Source organism: Coturnix japonica, chromosome 7 (genome assembly GCF_054131305.1).
Source record: "Coturnix japonica strain WE chromosome 7, WE-NBRP24, whole genome shotgun sequence".
NCBI lineage: Eukaryota > Metazoa > Chordata > Aves > Galliformes > Phasianidae > Coturnix > Coturnix japonica.
The window spans coordinates 4,794,102-4,818,214 of record NC_140669.1 but is presented as its reverse complement, the minus strand read 5'-3'; the positions used below and the strand labels follow the sequence as shown (position 1 = coordinate 4,818,214).

At 40.9% G+C, this 24,113-nt stretch overlaps 1 protein-coding gene across 4 annotated transcripts in view; it reads right to left on the bottom strand.

Moving 5' to 3' along the window:
* The window catches only part of LOC107317000 (von Willebrand factor D and EGF domain-containing protein-like), a 162,922-nt gene that overhangs the window by 15,731 nt on the left and 123,078 nt on the right, over positions 1-24,113 (bottom strand). For all 4 annotated transcript variants that reach the window (XM_085552978.1, XM_015869184.3, XM_085552979.1 and 1 more), the window contains 4 exons: positions 16,615-16,710; positions 15,719-15,814; positions 12,839-12,934; positions 11,153-11,248 (listed from right to left, as the gene is read on the bottom strand). In XM_085552978.1, coding sequence (XP_085409104.1) covers positions 11,153-11,248; positions 12,839-12,934; positions 15,719-15,814; positions 16,615-16,710 — 384 coding nt within the window. The remainder of the gene's footprint in view (positions 1-11,152; positions 11,249-12,838; positions 12,935-15,718; positions 15,815-16,614; positions 16,711-24,113) is intronic.

Here is a 24,113-nt window from a genome sequence, read left to right as displayed (position 1 = left end):
ACGGACCCCAAACCATAAATCTCAGATGTAGATTTCAAACAACCCTCAGCTTTATGATACTCACAGACCATGAAGTCCTCATAGCTGACTGCCAGTCTCAAGATCATATTGCTGAAATCCAATGATTTGATCTTGAGATCAGAAAAAAAATGGACCCTGTGCACGCTCAGTGGTACTCGTTCAAAAAGAGGTTGCTAATTCTTTTGTCTTTTAATTTTTTCATGTACTTTTCATTTAATACAAACCATTGTGCTGTTTTCCTGTGTTATCTAAGATATTCTATGACAACAGATACCTCCTTCAGTTACAGGGAGTCCAACTATTGCGCTTTTTGATTCAGTTTTAGTTTTCAGTTTATGTATAACTGAACTTGTTCCAACTTAGTTTGCCTCGTAATTCAGTAAAACTTTAAGTAGAGGTCTGGTCTTGATCTGAGTAAAACGTTACAGTTCAAACAGATTTTCAGCTTGGGATCTATTTTTCTCATTGTTCAGCTGCCTTACAAATGAACAAGGAACCATGAAAATAGAGCACTGACTTCTTTAATGTTGCTTATTGCTTGCAGCATCTCTCACTTTAGGCAATAAATCCGAGGGAGTTCAATTCCAACATAACTAAGAGAAGAACTTAAGTGGGAGATGTAAGCTCAGGGCAATACCTGGTTGGACAGGCACTCTTGGCTCACCGCCTTCCTGGGCAGACACTTTCTCAGTGTGAAGGGGAAGACACAGAGCACCTCTATGTAAATGCATGCAGTGTTATCTCCCCTCTTTTTCTGTACGACATCTCTACCTTGCTCTCCCTTTCTTTGACTTTCTTAAATACAATTCCATCTCAGTACCCATCAGGCAGACTTCAACATTTGTTGATTATAACTAGTTCTGATTCTTCCTAGTCCCACTCCTTGGCCTCTGTGGAGGAGCTCCAATTTCAAAATAGCAAACAAAAATGTTACAGCCTCTCACAGGAAAACTAAATAAATTATCAGGCACTAGGAGAGCAAATTGAATTATCCTAATCCTCCCAGGCGCTTGCATGACTTTGAAAAGTCACATTTTTTTTCCCTCCCCTCCCCTTGAAAAATGCCTAGCATCTTGACCCAAAGACAACAGGGGTTTGATAGATTTTCCACCTGACTTGGGAACCAGCCTTAATGGAATGGATGTAAACACATTTGTGTCTTCTCTTTGTTGCAGTTTGATAGGGCATATCACTGGGGGTGGAGAGAGCCTTGCTCTATCTATGTATCCTGGGTGTCAGTGAGTACTGCTAAGGCCCTCATCCCATTTCCTTCGGTATCAGCGTCGGTGCTTCTGTGCTCCTCAGTAAGAACTGAAGCACAGAATTTTGTATGCAAGAAGTGTTACTCAATTCTATGAAGAGTGTGAAGACCACAATTTAAAACTTCCATAATATGATGTTTTTTAAAACTGGGAAGTTAGATAAGGTAAGCCTGTATAGAAGGTTAAAGTAAAAGCATGATTACTTGCTGTATTTCAGGTGAGGGTTGATTTGATAAGGTAACAAGTGGCTGCAGGTGCTAAGATAAAACATAGGTGCTGCGTAGAACATGGTACAAAATGTACACAGTTCTCCTGTGTTCTGAATTGGACTCCCCAGTTGCTAAGTTTCTGTTGTGCCATTATTTCTCTTTGATGGCTTTAGAGCACTTTGGCCTTACAATCAGTTGAAATTTCCTGTGACCCTTTGTAGAGCGTATCCCCTCTATAATGTAGTACTTCTTACAGCTCTTTTTATGGTGGAACTCCACAGTTAGCTGTTCACCTCAAGGTAGTCAGCCTCCTGCTTTGTCAGTCAAAGAGAAGAGTTTTACTACTATAATAAATATTTACAGGAATTAGGAAAAAGCTATGGGAAAAAGAAACCAAAAACGTTAAATGTCTCTAATATCCAGTAGGTTCTCCTGATGAAGCATCAGAAACGGGTAGCTACAGTTCTAGTGTCTTCCTTTGTCTGCACTTCTTGCAATAAATTGACAATACAACTTCCCTTAAAGCACAGACTCCTTAAAGTTGGAAAGGAACTCTTAAGATCATCTAGTCCAGTTGCCAAGCCATCCCCACCATGCCTGTGAACCATGTCCCTCTGTGCCACATCCATGCTTTTCTTAAACACCTCCAGGCACGGTGACTCCACCACTTCTCTGGGCACTTCTCTGCGACAAGCAAAATATCCCTGCTATGCACTGTGAAGGGATATGCTTACAATATGCTTCTCTGCATGCTTTCTAAGCAATTAAGAGCAGTGTCTTGTTCAAACGGTGACAATATCAATCAAAAGTAGCAGTTCATCAGTCTACAGTGATTAACAGAAGGCAGATATTTCCATCAGACTCTCATTTTTCACTATGCATTAGCAGATAAACAACATTTCAGGCTGAAACATAGCCACCTTCCAATGCAAGTACCCCACTGCATCTTTTTTTAACTAGAAGTGTATAACAATAAGTAGTGAAAAGCTTGCAGTTTTGTCAGACGTCTTCATCACTGCCCTTATAATGTCAAAACAGAGGGGATATTAAATCAGGCTCCCAAAATCTCAGCAGAATGAGATTTTCTGAAATGTTTCAGGAATACCCTGTGGTGCAGCTGAGCATCCATGTCCTTCCCTGACAGAGTGAGTGCCCTGACTTCTTCCTTCTGAATCAAGAACTACCTGTCATCGTGTATCCTGAGCCAAGCTGCTGATGAGGAGACAATGTGTCACACTGCAGTGCTGATTAGAAGATGTAGTTTTCAAGATAACTTTTTTTTTTTTTTTCTTTTTTCTTTTTTCTTTTTCCCCCCCTGTATAAGCTGACAAAAATTGACCTGTTTCTGAATGCATTCTGCCTTTGGATGGAAGAGAGAAAATAGCCTCAAGCAGTAACATCTGTGTGGGCCAGCTAAGGTAATGCATCAGGCTACAGCTTCACTGACAAAGAACACAGAAAAGTGGCCCAAAGAACACCTACTGGTAGATACAGGCTTCAGCATGTCCTTTAAGTCACCATCCCTGAGCTGTTATTTATACGTGTTTCACAGGCATGGCTTTTATTTCAGGCTGGTGTTGGTTTCAGACTGACTTCTCTATGGGCACAGCGCATATTTGTACTTGCTCTCTCAATTGCTCTTTTGAGAAGTAGGGTGCTTGATCAGTCACAGTTTTGGCTTTTGTACGTGTACATGTTGTTTTAATGTTCGTTTTCTCCTCTCTTCTTAGTGGTTATCTTGATGCGGTGTGACATGCTCGAAAACAAAGAGCTGTAGCTTGGGAGGTACAGCACAGTAAGGACACAGAGCATGGGACAGGTTTAAAAATAACAACGACTGGTCTTGTCAGGAAAATACAGATGACAGAACCCAAGCTGAGAATAAAAACGAAGCCAATAGATGTGAAAGCAGTTGGTTGCTGTGTTAAAACTGGCACTTCTAGTCCTTTTCCAATGTTTATTGGTAATATACATCACCTATTCATAAAACACAGAAGCGGAGGAGAAGATCTGTGCCAGGAATGCAGCAACCTTGTGAATGCAGCCTTAAAATGTAAGGATGCTGTTGATATTTTTTTTAATAGGAAGAGAACGGGAGGGCCAGGTCAGCAGTTTCATGAAATAGCACAGTTCAATTGATAGACTGGAAGCAAGGTTCCCCTTCTCTCTGGATGCATTATGCATCTCAGTGGCAGTGCTCAAATGAACCATTATCCTGAGAGCAGTAAGGAAGGGGTTGGCTGGATGCTTCCAGGCTCCAAATGAAGAGTTGACCTTGCTGAATGATATTTAATTCTTTGAAGAAATGAATCACAAAACAGGTGTGTTCTGGCCGAAAAGGGAATTTCTAACCCAGGGAACTCTTTTATGGATTCTAATGCCCTCACAGTAGCCAGAAACCAGTTCAGGTAAAAAACGTCATTCTACACTTCAGAAGGTATAACTGATGCTCAACAAATCATTAGCAAGATGGATGTACCTATACATCTGCTGTCACAGAGGTCCCAATTGCATGTAGCACTAAAAAACATGTCGTGGGGTTGGGACAATAGCAATTTCTAGTCCTAATTTTTCTGTTCCAAGGGCAGCCAGGAAATAGTTTTACAGATGTTAAGTTTTAGGCATGTGTGTTGTTCCAAAGCTTGACTTTCTTGGAAACTCCTCATTTATGTTGATTTGGATTTGTAAATAATTTGTAAATATATCCAAGCTTTAGCAAAGTCACTTCAGATAAGAAATCCAATGAATATCAGTAATTATAACCTTAGTTTAAATGTTAAGAAGCAGCAACATTTCGTACATATGAGAAGTTTGCAAGTTCTGTGCAAGGTTCTTCAAAGATTTGGATCCTTATCCATATCAAGCTACCAATTACTTTGAAGTTTGCTCAGCCCCATTTCTTGCTTCACGTATTTCTAACAGAGATGCAAAGCAATTGTTCAATAAATTACCTTTCTGAATAGTAAAAAATAATCTGGTAGAAACCTGTGAGGGATGCAGTGCAGGAGAACAAATTACTACAAGACACAGAGGGAGCTGTAAATGTAGTTGTGATGGGTGCCGTGACAGTTTGCATTGATAATGTATTCACGTTGCTACACAGCTCTGGCAACAGGAGTTAGTTTGCATCACCTAGCACACGTTTCAGAAGGAAAAAAATGGCCTGAAAAATTATAGACCATATAGACTGCGGTATGACGCCAGGGCCTTGCCTAATTGCATTTAGTCTGTGTTCTGATGTGTGCTCTGATGTACCTGGGGGAACTTTTAGAGTTATTAAAGCAGGAAATAAGTCTAATTCAGGTATTAGATCAGAAAAGAAAATGGGAAAAATAATGGCATAACTACTGAGATGCCAGACTAAGCTCTGCGTGTCGATGCGCAATGTGCTGGGTTCCTATTTGCGCCGTTATGTCGCTCTCACCAGATGATACAGCTTTTCTGCCAGCAGAAAAGGATCCTGGTCTCTCTGTCTGTATTTCTGAACGATTCTCTGGCAATGCATGGCGGGCAAGGCTCTGAAACCCAGAATACTGTTGAAACAAGTGAAGAACTGCCTCTCCAATTGAGATAGGGGATTGTCCACTGCCCTTTGACTGAAATATTCCTCCCTCTGACCCCCCTTTCCCCGTTGTCTCTTATCAGGTGAAACTCTTCCAAGAGGTGCACTGTTAAGGTGTTTGGATAGGTGCATGATATTTTGTCTTTCAGAATGATAAGCATTCAGTTGACAAACAAAATAAGTACATGCAAGTGTGCATATGGTGTATTTGGGGAATATTCTGCTGGGAACCATCAGATTTTGAGATCCTTACCAAAACTTTATTGCTTTTACCAATTGGTTTTAGTCTGATTGCGATGCTGTTAATTTGAAAGAGTGTCTTGCTATTCTTTCTTCTCATCTTTGAGACTGTTAGTATATAATTAACGTGGGGAATTGTGAAATATACTCTCAGCACAACTTATATTCTCATCTTGTTTGGGTCTCGCGCTTGGTAACATTTTCTCTTCATTGAGGAATGCTCTGTTCTTTATTAGGTCAGTGAACCATTACGGTGTGTGTATAAATTGTTCTCTAGAGCTGTTTCCTTGTCATGCCTGAGTAAGAAGTGAAAAGAGATTCTCATATACATTGTTTTTCTCTGTTGATTGTTTTTGCAGTTTCAGTCCTTGCATTATGACCTGCCATTTAGGCTTGCCTTCATTGCTCAGAGCGGGCTAAGCCCACCCATGCTTGATGCAGTTAGGTGTATTTTCACCCATGCAAAAATAAAAAGGGAGACTGAGGCAGAGGAACAGAAAAGAACTGTGGTGTGATAGCTTGAAACCATTTCCCATTCTTCAAAAGGAAGAACAGCAGGTCCCTGGCCTGGCTGACAGCCAGCTGGGAAGCAAGGACCGCATCCACAGAAGGCGGCACCTGCCTTGGGTGGGAGCCCTTCCAGAAAGGGAACTGATGTCTGCCTTGGCACTGCACTGATCTGTTATTCATAGCGCTATTATTTGCCTTAGGAAGGCTAAGTCTTACATGAGGATCAATGTACTGCCAAGGTTTTTTTGTGGTCCAGCAGACAATGTAATTTCCAGAACTGTCCACTCCCTGTGCTTTCCTCATGGTAGATTTTACACCCCCTTTTTAAAGAGAAGACATTAGAAAAATAGTATAATTAGAAATGGGCTCCTAAATGTATTGTTTCTGAAATCAGTTCATGGAAAAGCCACACATCCTCATGTGGAAGCCCACAGCAAAGGGAAACATGTCAGTTCAGGAATCCCTGCTATTTCAGTATGCGTTTACATACAGCAGCAGATCAGACATGTTTCTTTAGTGCATTTACAATACATCTGAAGAAATATTGGCCCAAACCCCAGATTTTCTACTCCTGCGAAAATCACTCTGTAGCCTGTGAATGTTTCCTTAAGGAATGAGTAAAAATTCAATAAGGTTTCTTTGCTTCTTATTTGGGATATATATTCAGTTCTTACCCAAATACATTCTTTTTCTCTTTAAAAAGAGAGCTCAAAGCTCCTGTTAAAATAAATGTACTAGCTATGTGTATGTGAATGAAACAGTTTTGACAAAAGACTAGCTAATGGCTTTATGACACATCCTTGCTAAGAGAGCAGAGAGAAGAGCTCTGAGTGCAGAACACAAGCAGACCATCCCCTGAGCCACTCACTGTCACCAGTTTAGCTCTCTGTCTCTGGGACGTCAGAGCTGAACCCATTCACCCCACACAAAATGCACAGATCAGATCATTATGCTCAGCAGAATGGGAAAGAGTAGCAGACCTGAATATTTTTCCTTTGTCTTCGGTTGTATGTCTTGACCAAGGAAAGAAGACGACAACTAATTCAACCTTTTCTGTTATGTAAGCTTCAATATTAAGTAAGAACTGAGACCTTTATTTCCTTTTCATATGTCCCCAGACTATGCACACAGTCAACAAGCAAACCTGCTAATTCTTCTACTGCTGTCAACATAACTAATGCTGTTTGCATCAGTTATGAGCCTCTCTTCATGAGCAGCTGTTAACTTATTTCCAGACACCCGCTTGCTGAGGACTCTGGCCATCCAGAAACCTTGGCCAAATCATTGTTGCTAATGAGTAGCTCCTCGACATGTGAAAAGCAGGTCTGAGGCTAACCATGGCTCCGCTCATTGGATTAGGCACAGAGGCTGTTCCCTGCTCAGCTGTGTGGGAGGGATGCTGGAGCTCTTGTCTGCAAACTCTGCTGATTTTGGACGGCTTGAGGCAATCTGCCTACTCAGTGAGGATGTACCGGAGAATATACTGCCGGTTGTTAAGATGATAACTCAATAGAAGTGTAATTTGTTGAGCAGTAAAGCTTCCTGCTTACGCAACTTGCAAGGAAATAATCGACAGCAGTGTGGTATGGGAGGGCTGGAATTCAGGAAATCAGTGACTTTCACAGTGTGACACTGCATAGTAAAAGTTGCCTTTGAAACCTAGTGTTCGTATTTCCAATTTAGTTTGCCTCTAGATTTCATACCAGTAAAGTTCTCATGATGCTGGGAAGGAAAGAGAGAAGGGAGGGGTGAGAAGAAAGTAGAGCTAAAAGAATGAATTAGTTACACTGGATGCTGTGTACTGGCTGTAAATCTTGCCTGCAGGAATTAGAGAAGCGGAGAAATAATTATCTACTAACTTTGAGATGCAATCTGCAAACTCCCACTGCTGGATGTGTATGATGCTGTAGAACAGCTGTGAACAGGAATGCAGCCTCTGTTTGAAACCATTCACTAAACCCATCCAGCTGACGAGGGCAGGAGGGCTTGGATTTGCAGGACAGGCTGAGTTTTGCTTGGTATTCTGCAGCAAGGAGGAGGAGAAATTCAGCCTTGTTTTCCTGTGCACTTTGCTTGCTGATAAGCTCCAGAGGGAGCTGTGGCTTGCCTTTTTGTTCGGAGATGATCTTGCTAGCAGCAGAGGAGGGATAATCCTGGGGTCCCACAAATCTCTTTTCCTTTCTCTCTCTTCACTCCAATCCTTTGTATGAAAAGTGAACTCAGCTTTTATTAGCTACCCATAGAAAAAAGTTGTTTATAAAGTGGCCCAATGAAAACGTGTGTGAATACATAACACTTGATCTATTTGCTTTTAATGTTTGTAAGAATGTGTTGGGAATTCATGTGAACATAATCGTAGAGTCTCATGAAATCAGTGAAATTCCAAGACAGCTACAGCTGCGCGTTTTCATCCAAAAGGAATTTTAAACCACAGACAAATAGCTTTTCCTTATTACTGAAGCAGAGTGTGTTTTCTTGATGCAAAGTTGATCCAGAAATATATTTCATTTTGAAGTGCTGTCAGCATTTGCCTCCTTACGCTCAACAAGACCGATTGTATTGAAAACAACACGCAGCAAGTAAGGATGCAAGGCTGTACGACTGCTGATGCATAACCACACATTTCCTTGTCAGCTATGACACCCTCCCGTCCTGGGTGTGGGTGTCTGGTTTGCATAATCACCAGGCAGTTATTTATCAGCAAACACCCCAGGCAAAGCCTTGTATTTCAGCTGGCAGCCAATCAGACTGGGTTGATTTACGCCTCTTCGGAGGTGATGTTTATTTACATAGAGAACAAGCACAAACTTTCAGGCTGAATGCTTTTCTCAGCACACTGAGGAAGCAAAGATGATTAAGGCTGAATAGTGAAGGCATGAAGCTCCCACTCTTCCCTGTGAATTCACAGCTGCCAGGCAGAGTATCAGCAACACCCGATCTGTATGGGGATGGATGTGAACATCCTAAGGCCTGTTGCTTTACGTTTAAAATAAACCAGTAGTGAATCTGGGCTTGGTTTTTCACCTATCTTTGGTTGGCTGCCACAGCTTTTAGGTTTAACTATCTCATCCAGTTGACAATCTGAAGCTGCCAAAAGCAAACAGAAGCTTTTGTTTCTCTGTCCGTGCAGGAGAGATTTGTGAAGGAAAGAGAAATGTCTAAAAACAGTGGAAACAATGCCAAAATATCCAAAGGGTAAGTGCTCAAAGAGTTGGTTAGAATTGTTCTTCTTCTGTCATTGTGCATCATCGCTATCTGGTAGCTCTATAAATATATATACGTATGCAGCAAGTGACTCTGCAAAAGAGCTACATGCTGCTATCTCTTTTTGGAACCTAGAATGAGTGTTGTGGTGTGATTCTGTGGTATTTTTTTTCCTCTGTAATATTAAGGAATAGGGGTTAGGTAGTGAAATTTATTTTCCACTTTTTCATTTGCCTGTGTAAATAAGTTCATAATACATGGCTATGTAGTTCTAATCCTTAAATGTATAGCAAGTATGTCAGCTGACCAATCACTTCAATGCCTAAACTGTAGCTAAAACCACATGGTAAAAAGGCTCAAAGGACCTTTGGTGTCTGAATTCTGGTGTGGCTGAGGGCCACCTCTGTGCGGTGTGACCAGTTGTTTCCTGTTGGCTGGGGAGGGTTTTGAGCTGAGGCTTACTGCTGCTGTGTGACCTCCAGAACCTCATGTAACTGGGAGAGGAGAAACCTGGATCCTGTTAGAGAAACTGGCTCGTATGCCAGCGGTGCAAAGGCATAGAGTTGTAACAGCAACTGCTTGCTATGAAGAGCTGTGAACAACCTATTGGTTTCTATGGAGCATGCTACCAGTCCCTGTGCACTTGATCGTAAACAGGAAAAAAAAGCCTAAAACATACTCAGCTTTTATCATCTAGTAAGTCAGGAAGCAAATAGTAGCCTTTGCCTTCTAGTTTGTCTTCATTCATCCCAGACCCGGCGCCTTACTTTAAGTTCTTACAACATGAAATGAAATAAAACAGACCATATCCTGGCTGTGGAAGTGGAATGGAGGCTCAGATTAAACGGCAGAAAACTATTTTCACCATCTCAGGAAGTTTTGCCACAAAAGACTATACCAAGGCAGGCAACAGAAACTTCATAAGCTTAGAAATGCTCAGTGAGCTGGAAGCAGCAGAAGCGTTTAGGGGAGGGCTTTGCTGGGCTGCAGTCACGATCAACTCTTTCTCTTTGATCTGTTTTCAGATGTGCTGGTGTGTTCAGAGCAGGATACAGCACTTTTCTAATGTTCTCTAACCTCAAAAACAAAATGCCAAACAAGAGTTTTTTTTCCTCCTTTCTTCCCTTCAGCTTCTTCCTGCCAGAACAGACTATTCAATTGTATCCTCTCCAGCCAGGCAGAGCTGTGCATCACAATTCCTTCTGCTGAAGGAGAGCTGTGGTGTGGGGCTTTTGTTGCTGGAAGGAATTCTTTACCAGCTTTTTTCTCTGTGTGTGAGAGACATAAAGTGCTCTGGAAACATACAGATCGTTCCTGCCAAGAATGGCTGTTTTTGCAGCTCCACTTCTGCCAACTTCAAACTGGTTAAGAAATTATAATAATAATAATAATAATAACAACTTTTCCTATACATGTCCTAGACTCCCTGAGTGACAGAAATTGTTGAGCAATGTTACTTGCAAAAGTGCCCCAAACCCCTACTTTGTCATTAGAAGAATAGAATATGAATATGATTGAATACGATGAGAAGGTAGAGAGGGAGTTTTCAGTAACACAAGCAAAGGCAAGGCATTATTAGCTCTTACTGACAATTAGTATGAGACTCCAGTATTTTTAAGGTTCTCTGCTGCTCTGCCTTTGGCTTTGTTTTTTTGTTTTTTTTGTTTTTTTTTTCCTTCTCAAAATCTTTAATGCAGAATAATTAATTCATCTTCAAATACAGTGGGGATTAGTCATTCTGAATGCATGAAATATTTAAGGACTCTAGCAAGACGTTCTGCTCCCCACACTGACCTGAGATAGTGCTATTCTAATTAACAGGTTAGTACAAGGCCTAACATAGTCATAGTATCATAGAATCATAAAATGGTTTGGGTTGGGAGGGACCTTTTAGACTATCTACTTTCAACCCCCTGCTATACGCAGGGACACCTCCCTCTAGACCAGGTTGCTCACAGCCCCATCCAGCCTGGCCTTGAATGCTTCTGGGGTGGGGGCATCCACAGCCTCTCTGGGCAACCTTTTCCAGTCTTCTATTTGCTATGCTAAAAATATACATCAGTAAGAATAAATATTCCATTGACTTCGTATAAAAGGAAGAAAAATGGTTCAGTTTCAGAGAAGTCTGGGAGTTTGTAACTCACTTTTCTGACATCTTCTCCCAGTGTAGCCCTCGGTACAGGAGCACACATTGGTTCGAACACAGTGGCCACCATTCTTACAAGGAGGAATGCAGACAGCTAGAGAAGGAAAGGGGAAAGTTTATTGCACTGAAACCGCAGCAGTTGTCAGCAATACCTAAATATAGGCCCTTTACTGAGGTGTGTGTGTTGGGAGAACAGTCTGCAGGGGCTTATTGGTTATTTGGGGTACAGAAGATGTCTCTCCAAAGGGTAGTTCAGGCCGATGTCCAGGTGAGAACTCAGTTCTCTGGTTTGTGGAAGGAATGTGGGACACAATGCCTCACACCTAATCACCTTTAGCTACTTGAAGCTAAATAGTGAGAATATCCCAGAGAAGCAGTTTGTTTTTTAGCTCTAAATAAAGGGCTTTTCCAAGAGCAGCTGCTCTAGAAATATCATTGTTTGTTATTTGATAACTTTGTTTTGGCACTATTCTTCCCCCTTCCTCAATGAAGCTGGAGGAAGGGCTTTGCTTTTCTTCAGCATCCAGCCACTATCCAAATCACCTAGATGTTCAAAATCACTTTCTGTGTTGAACATCAAGAGAAAGATCATCAAGTTACAGAGTCTGCATAATTTTTCCCTCTCTTTTTCCCTGCCATCATCACAAAAACAAAGAGCTTCCAGCAAGCTGTACTGTCATTAATCATTCACTTGCAAAAACATGCATTAGGATTGCGTTCGTGTAGGAACTCCAGGGAAACAAAACAGAGAGAGAAAGAGAGCTAAACATTTAATATTGAAATAGTTCATTTGGTAATTAGTGTACTTATATTCCTAGATTTGAGAGGGAGTTTTAAAGCCAAGCTCAGTGCAGGTGTCTTTCAGCTATTTGAGCCCTAAATGTAAGTTCATTCCTCATGTCTGTTGTGCTTGGTCTAATGGGTTGTTAAGAGGATTTACTCTGGTTGAATATTAGGAAGAATTGTTTCTCAGAAAGAGAGGGTGAAGTCAACATCCCTGGGGCTGTTCAGCACCTGTGGAGATGGGACAATGAGGGACATGGTTAGTGGGCATGGTGGGGTGGGTTGGTTAGACTTGGTGATCTTAGAGGTTTTTTGTAGCTTTAATGATTCTATGATTAATTTGACTTCTGTAGCACCTTTAGCCTCTGATTAGAGCTCTCCTGTTTAGGACATGGATTCCAATCCGGGTCCTACACAAAATGAGACTGTGATATTTGATCAGATATTTGAGCAGAGACCTGAGGAAGTCCTATGTGAGTCTCCCATCCAAAGCATGTTAGAATGGTCAAGCAGGTGATATGGTGAGGCCCATCTGAAGAAAAATCATAATCTGGCTCTGAATTACACTATAATGCCCAATGTAGAATGCAAAATGAACAAAATGGAGCTATACTTTTATTGACTAGATGCTAATTAGTGATAGAGTTGGCTTTGAATAGTTTTAGATTAATTGTTCAGTTGTCATTAATGCCATCCTAAATAGGTGCTTACTTCTTCACAGTACCGCTTAGAACACTTTAGTGCAGATTTACTACAGACCATAGCATCCACAGAACTCTCAGGGAGTTATGACAAGGCAGATCTCTCGAAATACTGCGTGTGGGGGCAGGCGGTGATATAGGCTGCTGTTTATGTTTGAAGCCTGGATCTTTTATCAACATGACGAATAGAACTTTCTTACCTCTCTGGCACTGGGGTCCATAGAAACCGTAAGGACACGTGCAAGTATTTGGTCGCACGCAGATTCCTCCGTTTAAGCACACGGGATTGCACACAGCTGTATGTGAATGTAAGATAGATTTATTAATCTCTTATCACTCTGAACCTTTACACCAGGTGCTCTTTTGCTGCTGCACATGTCATTAGAATAAATATTGCTAGCAATGCTGTGATAAATTTCACATGATCCTTGCTGGTCAGATGGGCTGTGGCATTTATTCATTGTCATCACAGTGGGTGCATTTCAGTGGTGTTTTAGCATAGCTAAAGGGATGAAATAAAATACTTTTTTATAGTTTATTTCCGATATCTTCCTTTGGCTTGCCCAGCTTGTTTGCTTTCATGTTGGTATCCTGACCACCCACAACCCACAGGTAACAAAATGCAGTCACACTGCAAACAGTCTGGATAACCTGGAAAAGAGATATTGGCCATTTGCTGCTTTGTCTGAGTGCAGCAGGGCAGAGTGGCATTTCAGGGAAGCTGGATAGGTATGCACCACAAAACCTCTGTTTGTTCTGCCTCATTTAAATGCCAGTTCCCACAAACATATTGGCTCATGTATCATCAACAAAGCCACTGGCTTTGCCTGTTTATTTATCTGTTATGACTATAGATGATATAACAGGCGTTAGGAATTAAAGGCTGTCTGACATATTTCTATGTGGCAAGTACCTGACTGTAGAGAAGAAGAAAAGGCATTTCAGCTGGGAACTATTTCAGTTGGGAAGTCGCTGGGTGAAGAATAAGGACGATTTGTGCAGATATTATTATAGAGTGGCGCTTTTAGAATAGGCTTTTCCCTTCTCTCCCTTTTGCCTTTCATTGTCTTACATAATAGCCCATTAGATAAATTAAATAAATTTAAGCTTAAATAAATTAAGTTCAGAAGAACTAAAGGAGAAATAAAATGTCAATTTGGAGAGAGAAAAAAGTGAAATTGTCGTCTAGATGAGAGGCTATTCTGACTAAGCAGCAATCACTTGAGAAGTCAAAATGGACTTTACTCATCGCTAATGGTAAATTTGGATTAGTTTCCCCTATGTCCCAGTTAGTTCACAGATGTCCACGCAATGTCAGTGTTTATATTTCCATCTGTAAAAACCCTTTAGGAATGAAAGCCCAACAGTATCCATGGAATGCCCTGCCTAGCACATGCAGGATGGTGCTGGAGAGCTGAGGCTGGTATTCTTTCATTTAAGGTATTTTAAGGTAACTAGCCCCAGATCTGCTGTTCTGGGTTGAAAATTACCACCTCTGCTGCTGCTGCTGCTTGTCCTACCCTTAGAATAATCCTGTTTAAAGTCTTTACCTGCTGCCAGTATACATGTGTAAAATGCACGGAGAGTAATCTCTGGCAAGAAGAGTAGGAGATAGGGGGAGCCAGAATAGCTAGTGGGGATCCCAATCATTTACACTGGATCTTAGCTAGGCTAATCTGTGTGTCCTCAGTAGGTCTGTCATTTAGAAAAATCTCAGGGAGGAGGAGGTGAAGATGACATCCCTTACCTGCCAGGAGAGATAAAGTAGGCTGAAGCTGTATTAGTCATTTAATATTTGCCACAGGAAAGGCAGATTGCCTCTATAGCTTTGAGGTCTGGCATGGAGTAAGATACTTCTTATGCTTGCTTCTTTTCCAATTTCAGTTTTGCATGCCTTGTCCCAAGTGAGTGCTATAGGGGCTGTGCCTTGAGAGGAAAGCGTGTGTGCTCCAGTTTTTAGTACTTTGGCCCTGGGAGGAAGGTCTGAGCTACAGCTATTCTAATAGGGTTCAGAGCTATCAGTCCTGACCAGAAATAGCAAATTCTGGGTCTCACCTTGGCATTTTGTGCTGACTGTTGTCAGTGGTTTTTCCCTGAGTGCACGTTCTGTAGGTGCTTTGCATGTATTAAGTGAAGTCAGAAGGAGCAGTTAAATATCCTACAGTTATCAGGGGAAGTGAGTGGTTAGATTCTCCTTCTTAACCAGATCTGTGTTACACTGTTACAAGTTATCTTCTGGAATGGCAAAATGGAGTCCAAGAAATAGACCAAAAAACCCATGGTTAATAGGCAGGCTTCTGATAACTTCCCTTCTTCTGCTTCATTTTTCTTCCTTAGACTACACAGTACTGGAGCTGTAGCAACTGTATTTGCTAACTTAGCAGCAGAAGTCACGCTGACCTGCTTGCATTGTCTTCCTAGCTTAATCAGCCATCCTATTTCTGTCTCCATAATCTGTATTTCGAAGCACAGGTTTGACTGTATCCTGTTACAAATCACCAAAAGCCAAACCATTCTTCTTTCTCCTAACCTTGAGAGAAATGTGTAGGGAGAGAAATGTATTGCCCTCACCACTGTCACCAAGGCACAGGGACTGTGGGGCAGGACTCCTTTGAGCTTGGCATGGACAAGGCCAATGCAGAACGAGTTCATGCCCGTGGCCGTGGTGATTTTTGAAGCATTTCCACTGAGAATGTAAATTAATATAATGCCAAAATCTCAACTGATAATTATCCTCACTGTCAGAAGCTATCAAGCATCTTGAGGTCGTAGCTGCTGATGTGGTGAATAACTTCATTTTGATGCTAAGGATAAACTCCAGCATCACATGAGCTTAAAGCAAGATGCAAAAACATTCTGCTTGTGGCTTTCCCATAAGTGACCCTGAGATTCAGCTAAACAGCAAAACTTATGAATACTCACATAATTTCAAGGCTTCCCGAGGCTTTGCCCTTTACTATGTCTCCTGCTCTTCTTACATTTCATTTTTTCAAGCAATTTCTCTGACTGCTGAATTATACAGTTCAGGTGGTTTTCAAGCAGGAAAAGAAAGGAGTGACCAATGGTTTCTAACAGCTCACCTATTTCACAGGAAGGGCTGCTCCATCCGCTTCTACATTTGCACTCGTCTGGTGACACACAGACCCCGCCGTTATGGCAGTGCCTGTTACACACCACTGCAAAACACACAAAGCATTTAAATCTGTTATCAGTTATACTGATGTGCATCATAAAGGCGCTTGATTACAGCAAATAACTGTTTTACTCCACAAGGTAAACCAATGGATGATTCTGCCCCTTCCCTTGGTTTTCTTACTCTTTTTGCTCTTTCTTTCCATCAGAAGTCTTGCATCTAAAATGATGTCTTGAAGTATTCAAGCTACCTTGGCTCATAGATAGAATTATATTCCTGTCAATGGTAACCTAGTACTTAAGTCAGCTGCAGGATCTGTAATATTGCAACTGCATATGTTTCACCATTCAACTTATATGAAACAGTTTGAAGGCTGATTTTTTTCCCTTGGATATTGAACATATTTTCTACGTATTGAACCTCTTTCATGACTTGTTTTGTACAATAGCATTACCCCTAATAGGCTAATTGGCACGGCCTTTTTATGTTCTCACAATCACTATTACTACATTCGCTCCCACAGCCTCACATTTCATAAATGTTACTATAAATAACATGGAGTTTTTTCCTCGTTTGCTTTTTCCAGAGGCAATTTTATGCGGAATATGTTGACACAGATGTACATATTTTTACATAATACGGCTATGTTGCTGGTGAATGTGTGTGCTGAAATAGTTCAGCTGCTGCATTACTACAAAATATTATGCTTTGATTTCCTTGCTGTACTCAGTCACCATTTTAGGGGGAAATATAGGAATATAAAAAGGCTTTTTTTGTGCCTTATCATTTTATGTAAACTCAAACACGTACGGAGGAGAAAAGGTTCAAAGAATTTGTACGTACTCGTTTCACATCGAGGACCAACAAATCCATAGGCACAAGAACAAGTATTCTGAGCGACACAGGTTCCTCCATGCTCACAAGGTGGGTCACACTGCGCTGCAAAAAGCATAGAAAGACTAAAGCATGAGGAAAAGCGAACAGCTCAAGCACTGAGTTCTGTGCGGTTATGAGCACAGTACTTGTTTCTGATTTTCACAAGCTGTTTTATTAACCCAACAACCAACTGTGCAGTATAAAAACAGGTATCGCATTAGTAATAGAGTGCCAACATGATCATTTTGTTGAGCTTCTGAGTGTGTCCATTTGTAAGTGCAATGGAAACCGTGGAGATGCAGCACAGAGGGCTGTGGTCAATGGTGGGGATGGGTCAGTGATTGGACTTGGGGATCTGAGAGGTTCCAACCTTCTTGATTCTATGATTCTGTGTTCAGTGAGGCCTCACAGGTGTGAGAAGTTATCCCTAACAGAGGGGAAGTGTCTCCTCTGCATAGAAATAGGTTGTAAGGAAATTTGTCATCAAAATGACCAACATCTAAACAACAATTTAGATGTTTAATAATTGTTAATAAGATGTTGTGAGCTGCAGAAAAAGCAGAAAGTTGTATAATAAATTCTTGATGTATTGCAGTAGGCAGTGTTATTCTGTGGATGATGGTTAGAGCAAGTGAGGTTAGATAGTTAGAGCATAAAGCTGGAAATCATTGCAGCTCTGGAGACACTGAATTAAAAGGAATTTTTGAGGGAGTTTCAGATTGCTTAGCTGTTTTGTTGTTTTTTTTTTTTTGTCCTAGCACTCATGATTCCCATCTAGAGTCTGATTTCTGCACATTCCTAATAGCTTTAATTGTTCAGGGGTCTGGAAGATTTAACATCCTAAACTTAATGCCTTAAGGTAGAGACCTAACATTTGGTATCTGCAGTTGTAACCCTTTAACAAGAGGTATTCTTGTATGCCAAGTTCAAGAGAGTAAAGAGGTCACTGCTGTAGGAACCGCCCTGAACCTTATCCTAAGAAGCAAGAGCAAGGGGTATGTGTCAGCTGGAGCTTACTTATGCCCTCAAAAGAAAAACCCACATCACATAACAGCGTGAAAAATATCTATCCATGTGCTTGAGGAGTGAACGTGGAGAAAAATGCCATGTATTTGGCACACTTTACTGGCAGAGATGCATATTTTATAATGGGTCTGAAGCTAAGCAAGGTTATTTCAAGGAAAACCACACAATAGTGGAGAAGCTACAGAGATCTGAAAGAAAGCATCTTTCATTTTAAGTATTGTTTGAAGGGAAAAAAAGCCAAAGTACATTTAGTTCTTAAGACTGGAAAATGCACTGTGTAATTGGGAAGCTGAATGAAGGACGGATATTTGTGGCACCATGGAAGTTCAACAAAGCACTTGCACTGAGGGCCACCTCAGCTTTGTGCTGTCACCAAGCCTTCAAAGACAGCCATAGCGAATGAACTTTGCCATCCAAATGTTATGAAAGCCACCACACATTTCTCAATTGTAGTTAAAAAGACGAGCTCCAAGAAAGTACCTTCAAATAACCCCCTTCCACACAAATAATTGTAAAGAAATACATTTGGGATTAGATCTGCTTTTCAGGTACTTTAGTATTTTTGCTACCATTCTTTTGTTTTAAAGGTGAAATTCCCAGTATCATATTAACATAACTTTAGGATTGGACATGCCTGAGCACAGAAAACTAGATGTAGTTCAGATCCATACTATTCATGCTGAGAATGTCATTAAGCTAAATTCAGTTTTGATTTGATGGGCTATAAGGTTTAGACATTTGCAATTCAGCTGAAATTTGAAGTGTACGTCTGGGGAAAAAAAATAAAAAGGAATAAAAACCCCACATTTTCTGGGCAGCTGAATAGGTTTGGTTTAGACCCATTTAAGCAGTTAGCATTCTGCTTTCCCTAAATCCTAATCCAGCCCCAGCAGCTGCAGCAGGTCAGAGGCTTGGGCAGCCTGGGGCCTCGTGCTATTAGGACAAGCAGCAGGTAGTGGCCCGCGATGAAACAGCAAGGGGAAGAAAGGCGAAAGGAATGGAAGCTGTTTTCAAAGGAATTTGTTATCCTTTTTAAATGGCAGGACTATATTTGTGTCACCTCTCACATTCAGAGACTTATGATAGATGTTGCTGAAGTTAACGGCAGCATTCTGCTTTCAGAGGGCATCTCAGCCTGACTGTGGCAAATGCAAACTTGAAACATTTAAGACTTCTGTGCTTGGGGAAGCACAAGGCATGCTTGCAAGGGATTTATCTGAAATGAGAAATTAACTGTGGGTTGAACTGAATGATATAAGGGGCCACCAGAAAGAAGGGGACATACACATAGCCAACAGACTTGTGTTCCAGATGTTGTACTAAGGGACACGGTTTAGTGGGGAAAAATTGGTGATAGGAGGATGGTTGGACTGGATGATCTTGGAGGTCTTTTCCAACTCTGATGATTCTATGATGCTGTGGCAAAGGGAAATGGTCTCAACTAAAAGAAGGGAGATTTAGATTGGTCATAAAGAAGTTTTTTACAGGGAGGGTGGTGAGGCACTGGCACCGGCTGCCCAGACAGGTGGTGGATATCCCATCCCTGAAGATACCCAAGGCCAGGGGGACAGAGCTCTGAGCACCTGATGGAGCTGTGGGTGTCCCCGTTCATTGCAGGAAGCTGGACCAGATGGCCCTTAATGGTCCCTTCCAACTCAAACGATTCTATGATACGCTCTGTGTAGAGACAGGGAAACCTGGGGAAAATGTACTGCTCTTTGTGAAGTACATGGAATGTGTTTCCTTTCCAGCAGTACCGTGGCTGCATAAAGCCTCCAGGTGCCTCCGCACTGTGCCAACGCAGTGACATTCAAACGCATTACGCTTTATTTCAATGTGTTTTGTACATAGCACTTAGAGCGAATGTGTCCATTTGAATAGACTACTTTCCATCTGCTCTTTGCACATTTCGAGATGCATCTGAACTGTCAGAAAAGAACATGGTGTTTTGTATATTAAAACATTTTACTCTTATTGTGACATTTAATAGCAAAATGTTTAAAACTATTCTATTACTGGTAAATAGCAAAGGATAAAAACTGAACACTGGCTGCACTGGGAGAGGGAGAAAAGCATTCACCTCAAAGACATTTTTCTCAGTAATAGAAATATAGTGTTCATGTCAAATTCTTTTCCAAGACTTCTATTTTTCACCTTCTAGAATGAACTTTTTTTTCCATAAACATTTGCTAAGTTGTGCAAAGATATTGCAGTGTTTTTATACTAAACATTTTCAGATGGTATAAGATAATGGGTAAGAAAAAGAAAAGCATTGCTGCAAATGGTCAATCTTGCTGTCAGATGTGCTTATGTTTTTGTTTATAATTTAAAGTCTGGAGGTGAAAATGGAGAATTCCATTATTGTTTTATTTGAAAAGGCTTTTTGGAAAATATCTTGAAATGACTTTTTTTTTGTTTTTGTTTTTTGTTTTCCATTAAAATGAGATCATGCACTTTTTTATGTGTTTCTCCACCATAACTTTGGGGCAAATCAGAAATACTGCATGCTGTGCTGTTTCCTCTAGTTACATGTTTGCACCTCAACAGGGAATAACTACTGCTCAGGCCAACCAGATGGGCTCTGGACTTGCACCACGAAGGCAAGGCTTGTAGCTGTGAGGTCATTACCTGCAGCTTTAGTTAAAAATGTGAAAAACAATCAGGTCAGGAAGACTTCACAAGGGCATAGTGTCGTCTGCCTCGTTTCCTGTAATTATTGTACTGCCTTTATTTTCTTTCAAAAGTGCACTGACCTACTTTCCTTAAAGCGCAGATGAAGTTTGGATGTGTGCAGTACAAGAGAGAGAAAGAAAAGTGAAATAGAGTTGTGTTGCAGCCTCAGCTTTGCCTTTTAATGGCTATGGAGTGAAGCCTTGCTTCTGAATGTCTTTTACAGAGAAAAACAGTAAAGCAGAGGGTTAAAACACGTATTAGTGCAATTGAAAGAACTCAGATGCACACTTGTATAGTCCAGCAGTCCAGAGTCCATTTATGAAATAAATACCCATCATAGCAAATAGAAAATTAACAAGATTAACTTGACTGAATAAATTGGGAGTACAAATGCAGACAACAGTTCTGCTTAGGCTGTGCTAATGGATTTTGTTTTGTGAAATGTCAGCTGAGTGCTCATCTGCAGTCAAAAAAGCAAATAAAATGTTGGGAATTGTTAGGAAATGAGCAGAGAACAAAATGCCAGACTTTATTATGGCCTGTAGCCATGGTGAGCTGCATCTTAAATACCATGTGCTGTTCTGATCCCCCAGCTCAGGAAAGCTATAGTAAGGGTGGGAAAGATGCAAAGATAAGTAGTAAGGATGACCAAAGCTGTGGAAAAGGTTTTGTACAGGCAAAGTATGTGTAATTAGATTAATTCTTTGGGAAAAAAACTATGGTCTCTAAAATCACAGTGTTTTTAGTTGGTAGGGTGGTGGACAGCAAAACTTTGTATGGGTTCAAAAAGCACTTGGATAAATTCATGAAAGAAGTACTTGTTGGGAAATACCACTTATAAAGACTTCATGTTTGCTTTTTAAAGCTCACAATGCGTAAGTTACCAGGAGTATTCTATTCTGGACAGTATCTTTATATTTCTTTCCCAAATAATTCTGGGCATCTGCTGTTAGCAGCTGCTAGAGACAAGGGAAGGACTTTTGGTTTGTTATGGCAGAGCTTTTTTGGGTGTAAAAATGTCAGACCAGAAAAATGTCAGCTCTCTGATTTTTTTTTAGCCCACTTTCATCCAGCTGCGTATCCTGAGGTCGTAACACATTCCCAACTACTTTTTCTTTCCCACTATTCTGAACATTATGTGGTTTCGTAATGTCAAGGCAATGGTGTATTTTAACCCTTGAGAAGAATGTGTGACTGCTACCATCTGAGATTTCCCCTTCCTTTGGGAAACACTCTACAAAGTCTGCAATATATTCCAGAGTTGAACTGACTTTAGATTTATAAGAAAATACTTGTTTCCAAAGTAGTGCAACTTTATTCTCCACAGGAATTCTAAGGAACTTCTGTCTACTAAAACCTAGAAAGTTAATAATCCTTAACTGTCAACTAATCCAAAATTGTTTTAAGTAATCGTTTGTATTTTGCAGAACTGAGTCTTTGAATTATTTTAGGTTCAGTAATCAGACATTCTTTATCAAACAAAATTGGGTTTTGAGAAATAAAATCAAGACCAGGAATTTGGCTTAAATCCTAATTATTCTTCACTCTTCTGGTTTAGGTCTCTTGGAAAGAAGCACAACAAAAATGCCCAAAGCAGAATTTTTAGTTAGCTTCAACTCTGTTATCGAGTGGAAAGGACATGTTCCACCTTAGGGCACCCTAAGGAGCTCAAGAATTATAACAGCTGCTCTCAGACAGTACCATATGCACAGACCCTGGTGAATAAAATGAGCCCAGGGAAAAGACAGCATTTGTCTCCTCATCCAACGGATGCAGTGTCACTGAAAGTGCAGGCCTATGTCCCTGTTTTGGAATGGAAAATGGAAACAGGATGGCCAGTAGTTGACCTCGGGTGGTAGCAGTGCTAATGTGTATTCTGAGCATTACCCTTAACCCTTACACAGAGTCATGTTCCATGTGTCACATTGGGCTAAGGAAAATATTAGAAATGTTCTGAAAACAATCCTATTTGAACTAACTATTCATCATAAGAGGATTCATCTTTTAATTCTTGCCATAGTGAGCTGAATATATTTAAAGCTCTGCAGGTGTTAGGACATTCCTACAGTGCAGATCTGGCAGGTGATAGGGACTGTAGGCTAAGAGCCTACCATAATGAAATGTTGTTTTTATAGCAATTATTTTTGTCATTGGAACAGGCTGCCCAGGAAGATAGTAGAGTCACCACCCCTGGAGGTGTTCAAGAAAAGATGTTACACTGAGGGCCGTAGTTAGTGAGCATGCTGGGGATGCGCTGATGGTTGACCTTGGTGTTCTGAGTGCTCTTTTCTAATCTTAATGATTCAGTGCCACGTACAGTGACATGTAGAGGGCAAATTATAGATTTAGTAACCTTACTCATTCCCAAAGGAACTCTTGGAAGTTTACACCACAAAGAAAAGCAAGCTTCTTCTGCAAGTGAATGTGCAGAAGAATCCAGTGGACAGCAGCAGGCCTTATTTCTCCTGCTTATTTTTAATTATGCTATAGGTGATGTCAGCTTTCTCCAGAGTAGGAAAGGATGAGGAAGTGATGAGTAAGATCCTTGAAGAACTACTTCATTTTGGTTCACCTGCTGAGCAATTGGCTCCTGCCAGATGTGAGACAATTCAGTCTCTAACACTTATTTTGTAAGATGGGTAAAAACAAGTTCCTATGTTTTAGATATTAAAGAAACAAAAACTAGCACAATGCATTTTAGAAGACAAATTCATTTTCGTGATGCGCTTACTTTTTCCCTACCAGTTTCTGCCACCTTGATTTTGAATCTGCACAAATGAAACATAAAAAAAATCTGCATTCTGTCACAAGATAAATGCCATTCGGTAAAGCATTTATTATCTTACAATGTTTTCAGACATTCTTATTAAACAAAGGTCAAATCCCCTCAAGCTCCACAGGAATTAAACCTTGCTACTGGTGGACTGTTCCTTTTATCTCAGTGAATTTCGATATCAAATGGCATGGTGACAGCTCTGTGCACAAAGTTTGGTCTCATCTAAACTTTGGTCACTTGTTCAGTTTTGCTGCCATCTGAGAGGGTACTGCTGTTCTGAAGGCAGCTGGTACAATAGACAGCAGGCATTGTGTTAAGTCCTTAATTATTGCAAGGGATAATCCTCACCTTTGTACTCTGGGTTGGCAGTCACAGATGTGCAGAGGGGTTTGGGAGGAGGCAGAAAGTTTTGCTGTTGAGCCAGGTGACATGCTCAGTGACAGGAGACATATAAAGGATGGTTGTGTGTTGTGCTGCCAAGCCCCGAGATGGAGAATGATATTGGTAATAAAGTATTTCATCTTAAGGACTCTCCAGAGGGATTTTCAGAAATACCAGTAATTGAAGAAAACATATTGTCTTGCAAGACAGCAAGAGGCACAGGTAGATTTATGTTTTAAGGACTATGCAGATGGACATACTAAATATATTTATACAAGGGCAGCGTGTGTCTATGTTTGTATCCATTCATGTGTCCATAGGCCGAGTCTTTGAGAAGAGGCCGTTCTGCATTTTGGCTTTCTCCGGGCTTCCTGATACCCAGAGCTGCAATAAAACAGGGGTGAAAGGCAGGGTCTCTCTCACACCAACTAACCTTCAGCCCTTTAGAATGGTCATTTTGGTAATGTGCAAGCAGGTGAAAACTGTGGCACGTAGGATTATGGTAAGATTTTATGCATTTTTGCAGTGTGTCCCCAGGACTGAGCTAAGCTCAGTGCTGCTGGGGCTTGTGCGCATCAGGGAATCCCCAGGATGCTGAGCTGCTGCTGTT